This window comes from Salvelinus sp. IW2-2015, unplaced genomic scaffold (assembly GCF_002910315.2).
Source record: "Salvelinus sp. IW2-2015 unplaced genomic scaffold, ASM291031v2 Un_scaffold924, whole genome shotgun sequence".
Lineage (NCBI taxonomy): Eukaryota > Metazoa > Chordata > Actinopteri > Salmoniformes > Salmonidae > Salvelinus > Salvelinus sp. IW2-2015.
This window is the reverse complement of record NW_019942649.1, coordinates 216,895-222,223: the sequence shown is the minus strand read 5'-3', so window position 1 is coordinate 222,223 and position 5,329 is coordinate 216,895. Positions and strand designations below refer to the sequence as shown.

Genomic DNA, 5,329 nt, shown 5'->3' with positions numbered 1-5,329 from the left:
GTCTATGGAGATTGCATGGCGGTGTACTCGATTGTACACGTCAGCAATGGGTGTTGCTGAAAAAGTCAAATCCTCTAATTTGAAGGGGAGTCCGTGTATTTATATGCTTTTATTTGTTTAGCAGGCAGTTTTATTGTGATGAATGTATTTGCTGTGTTTTGTAATTATTACACTACTACAGGCTGTTACATTTAGAAAATCTATTTACCGCTTTGAAAAATGCCACAGTTCCCATTGTGTCTTGTGTAGTTTACAAAATTCTAAATAGTTTTTTTTATACCAAATTGAGAGAAACAAAAACAGATCTGTAAGGTGGAAACAATATGGGTGAATGTGCTCCAACACTACCCCGATTAAGGCAGCAAAATGAGCAACACATTCCAAGAGGTTGGCCTTATTTCTTTATTTCAACAGAAATGGAGTCAGAGCCTTGCAGCATACCAGACAGAGCTTCAATAAAACATAGACAAGAGTACAGAACTAAAACTGCTCAGAAAATACTTACCATGGCCATTCCTGGTTTGAGTGATACAAATCAATCATTGCGTGGGGGAGAGGAGCAGCATAACTAAGGGTGAAAGAAATACAGGGCCATTCCAATGGGGTCGTACTGACAAACTCCTCTCTGTTCAGTTTATCCATACGGTTTGGTCTTAACAAGCGTAGTGCGTGACATCGAACAAGAGGACAAAGCCGTCAAGATAATTTTTTTGTTTTCTTACATTGACACATGACAAAATCCTTAAAAGTTGGCATTTGGTGGTGGGGGAAGGAAGTGGTTATGATCTTTCTCTCTGAAATCTGATAATGAAACTACTCATATGTACTCATATCCTGGCAGAGTTACCAATAGCATAAGATGAGAAAAACCAAGAGCAGCTGCAAACTAAAGACAATGTTTAAGCTGATTCAATGTTTTTAGTTCAAGACGAGTGACTAGATCTTCAGACTGCGGTGCAACACAGTCCCTTCGTACTCTTATTACATGGAGGCTTGGGACTGACTCTCAAACCCCTAACGAGTTCCATATACACACACAGAAGAAGGGAAGTGAAAAAGCCAAGGGGAGTCTCTTCTAGGTGCTGTATGGAGGGAGGGAGGGGTGGAGAGGGGGTGTTCCTCCTCTCGTACCCAGCGTGGATGCTGTGGTTTGGGGGAAGAGTCTCAGGTGAAGGGCAGAGTGGTTCTGGCTCAGTCTGGCTCAGGGAAACAGACATGGATGGGATATGATGACGAGGGAGGAGGTGAATGGCAGGGAGGGGGTAGAGGGAGATACACCTGCAGGCTCTACAACAGACAAGAGTCCAAGTCACAGGGGAGGGAAGGGATGAAGGGGGCTAAAGGGGAGCAGATAGGCGCTAGGCTTTGGGCAGGAGGGGCAGAGTGGTGGGTTAGGGGCGAATGGGGGTCAGAGTTCAAGCCAAGATGCTTCTGCTGCTCTGGAGGGACTGGAGTTAAGAGGTCTGGGGGTTCGAGGTCAGGGTGGGGTGACGCGCATCGATCGATGGGACGTCTGGTTCGGGGGGGGTAGCGTCCCATATAGCACCATGTTCCTTTTTGTAGTGCACTACCTTTTTCTCGGGCCTCGGTCATAGGCAGTGTACTATATAGAGAATAGGGTGCCATTTGGGACGCACCCTGGGTCTGGGATTTCAGGCGCTCTCACTGCTCTCGACGGGCTGCAGTTTGACCAGGTGGTCTGGCTTGCCTCCGCTGGCGTGACGCTCCCACATCTGCAGGTAGAGCTTCTCCAGATCCATAGTGTACTGCTTGGTGTTGAACAGAGGGCTGCAGATACGCTGCTTCCACACACGGGACCGGATCATCTTCAGACTGGGGGGAGAACCGGGTCAGTTACAGCAATGGTGAGAAGAGGGAGAGATGCTCAACCACAGAAGAGATGGAGAGACAGATGGAGTGTGAGAAGAGAGGGAGGCAGAATGAGTGGATTGAATAAGGAGGCAGAAATGAGTGTGAGAAGAAGGGGCGTAATGAGTGTGGAAAGAGAGGGAGGCAGAAGAGTGTGGAAGAGAGGCAGGCAGAATGAGATGTGAGAAGACGAGGAGGCAGAATAGTGTGTGGAAGAGAGGGAGGCAGAATGAGTGTGAGAAGGGGGGGGAGGCAGAATGAGTGTGAGAAGAGGGGGAGGCAGAAGTGAGTTGAAGAAGAGGGGGAGAGCAGAATGCAGTGTGAGAAGAGGGGGGATGGCAGAAATGGAGTGTGAGAAGAAGGGCGAGGACAGAATAGTGTAGAAGAGGGGGAGGCAGTAATGAGTGTGAGAAGAGAGGGGGAAGATGATAGTGTGAGAAAGAGAGGGAGGAAAAATGAGTGGACGAAGAGGGGAAGCAGAGATGAGTGGTGAAGAAGAAGGGGGAAAGGCAAGAAATGAGTGTGAAAGAGGGGAGGCAGAAATGAGTGTGAGAAAGAGGGAGGAATGAAGTGGAAAAGCAGAATGAGTGTGAGAAGAGGGAGGCAGAATGAGTGTGAGAGAGAGGGAGCAGAATGAGTGTTGAGAAGAGGGGAGGCAGAATGGTGTGAGAAGAGAGGGAGGGAGATTGAGACAGGAGCTAGCTGGAGTGTGTGTGTTAGTCAGGGGTTCTTACTATTCCATGTCGCAGCCCAGTTTGACAGCCACTTCCTCATATTCCTGTCTGGTGTGGGCGATGAGCTCAGGACAGCCCAGACACTGTAGCTGAGAGGCTGCCACGCGTGACGCCAGGGTCTCACCTGTAAGGACACACGTGACATTGAAAGACCGACCTGTCGTTCACCCTCCACCGTAACTACAGCACACAGAACCGTTCATCCCAATTATCTCTCCTTTCTCTGTAGTGTGCATTTGTTCCCATCACAGATTAGAAAGRAAATGACTGGGACATAGAAACTCCCTCCAGCCCATGTCAACACCAACCCAACTCTTTGATTTGTGGAGACTAGTGAACGAGTGCAAACATCTGTCCTGCGATCATTCGCTCTGTCTCACCTGGCATGGTAACCATAGGTGTCCCGGCCCAGAGGACGTCCATGCCGGTGGTGTGTCCGTTACAGAGTGGCGTGTCCAGACACACGTCAGCTAGCTGGCCCCGTCTCACGTGCTCCTCCTTGGGCGCCACGGGAGAGAAAATGATGCGGGAGCCGGGCAGGCCGAAGTTCTGGGCGTACTGCTGGATGTTGGGCTCGCCCACCGCAGGGAAACGCAGCAACCACAGAACACTGTTGGGAACACAGGGACATGTGAATAGCCCTAACCCTTCCTGGACAGCCTGCCTGACGTTAAGTGGTCAAGGTGAGACAGGGACATGGTGAATAGCCCTAACCCTTCCTGGACAGCCTGCCTGACGTTAAGGTGGGTCAAGGTGAGACAGGGACATGGTGAATAGCCCTAACCCTTCCTGGACAGCCTGCCTACGTTAAGGTGGTCAAGGTGAGACAGGGACATGGTGAATAGCCCTAACCCTTCCTGGACAGCCTGCCTGACGTTAAGGTGTCAAGGTGAGACAGGACATGTGTGAATAGCCCTAACCCTTCCTGGACAGCCTGCCTGACGTTAAGGTGTCAAGTAGACAGGGACATGGTGAATAGCCCTACCCTTCCTGGACAGCCTGCCTGACGTTAAGGTGATCAAGGTGAGACAGGACATGGTGAATAGCCCTAACCTTCCTGACAGCCTGCCTACGTAAGGTGAGACAGGACATGTGAACTAGCCCTAGGTGGGACTGTGGGAATATTCTGTGACCATATTTCCATTTGACTAGGACCCATCAACTATTGGAGAGCTACCCCCATTGTCTGTTCCTGTTCTTCAATTTGAACTGTGAAGAGTTTAAAAAATGTTATTTTTTTGCCCCCTTTATCCTCCTGAAAATAAGAGAAAATGCTTTGTAAATCACTCCTTCCTTCCTCCTTTTGTCTCCTCCTCTCCAGATGAGGTGTGCCAGTGGGACAGTGGAGTAGCAGAAACCAACGGGCTTTGTCCATGCCTGTCATCCCCATGAACACAGCAGCTGAGGCCATCATCAACATGATCAACCAGGGACAGATACAGGTCACCATCAACGGATTCACCGTCAGCAACGGACTGGCCACTACACAGGTACTGGGGGGGGTGTGCACTGATACCACTACACTGGGGGGGGGGGAGTATGCACTGATACCACTACACTGGGGGGGGGAGATGCACTGATACCACTACACTGGGGGGGGGAGATGCCACTGATACCACTACACTGGGGGGGGGGGAGATGCACTGATACACTACACTGGGGGGGGATGCACTGATACCACTACACTGGGGGGGGATGCACTGATACCACTACACTGGGGGGGATGCACTGATACCACTACACTGGGGGGGGATGCACTGATACCACTACACTGGGGGGGGGGATGCACTGATACCACTACACTGGGGGGGGGGGATGCACTGATACCACTACACTGGGGGGGGGGGGATGCACTGATACCACTACACTGGGGGGGGGGAATGCACTGATACCACTACACTGAGATCACTGATGGGGGCACTGATACCACTACACTGGAGGGGGGGGGGGGGAGATGCACTGATACCACTACACTGGAGGGGGGGGGGGGGGGGGGGGGGAGATGCACTGATACCACTACACTTGGAGGGGGGGAGATGCACTGATACACTACACTGGGGGGGGGCACTGATACCACTACACTGGAGGGGGGGGGAGATGCACTGATACCACTACACTGGAGGACACACACACACTGATACCACTACACTGGAGGGGGGGGGGAGAATGCACTGATACCACTACACTGGAGGGGGGACACACACACTGATACCACTACACTGGAGGGGGGGGGGGAGATGCACTGATACCACTACACTGGAGGGGGGAGATGCACTGATACCACTACACTGGGGGGGCACTGATACCACTACAACTGGAGGGGGGGGGGGAGATGCACTGATACCACTACACTGAGAGGGGGGGGGGGGGGGAGATGCACTGATACCACTACACTGGAGGGGGGGGGGGGAGATGCACTGATACCACTACACTGGAGGGGGGTGTGGGGGGCACTGATACCACTACACTGGAGGGGGGGGGGGGGGAGATGCACTATACCACTACACTGGAGGGGGACAACACACTGATTACCACACACTGGAGGGGGGGGGGGGGGAGATGCACTGATACCACTACACTGGAGGGGGGGGGAGATGCACTGATACCACTACACTGGACGGGGGACACACACACTGATACCACACACACAGGAAGTGGAATAAGAATGAATAGCAAGTTATTTGCTGTGAATAAAGCACCTGTATGGTTGACCTTTTGATCCCACC

The 5,329-nt window shown here is 51.9% G+C and overlaps 1 protein-coding gene across 1 annotated transcript in view; it reads right to left on the bottom strand.

Moving 5' to 3' along the window:
• Positions 1-388: 388 nt before the first annotated feature.
• Positions 389-5,329, bottom strand: part of ogt.1 (O-linked N-acetylglucosamine (GlcNAc) transferase, tandem duplicate 1) — a 38,750-nt gene continuing 33,809 nt past the window's right edge. Inside the window, 3 exon segments of the mRNA XM_024136482.2 lie at positions 389-1,833; positions 2,604-2,727; positions 2,984-3,267. Of these exon segments, the coding sequence (XP_023992250.1) occupies positions 1,653-1,833; positions 2,604-2,727; positions 2,984-3,267 (589 nt within the window). The 3' untranslated portion in view covers positions 389-1,652.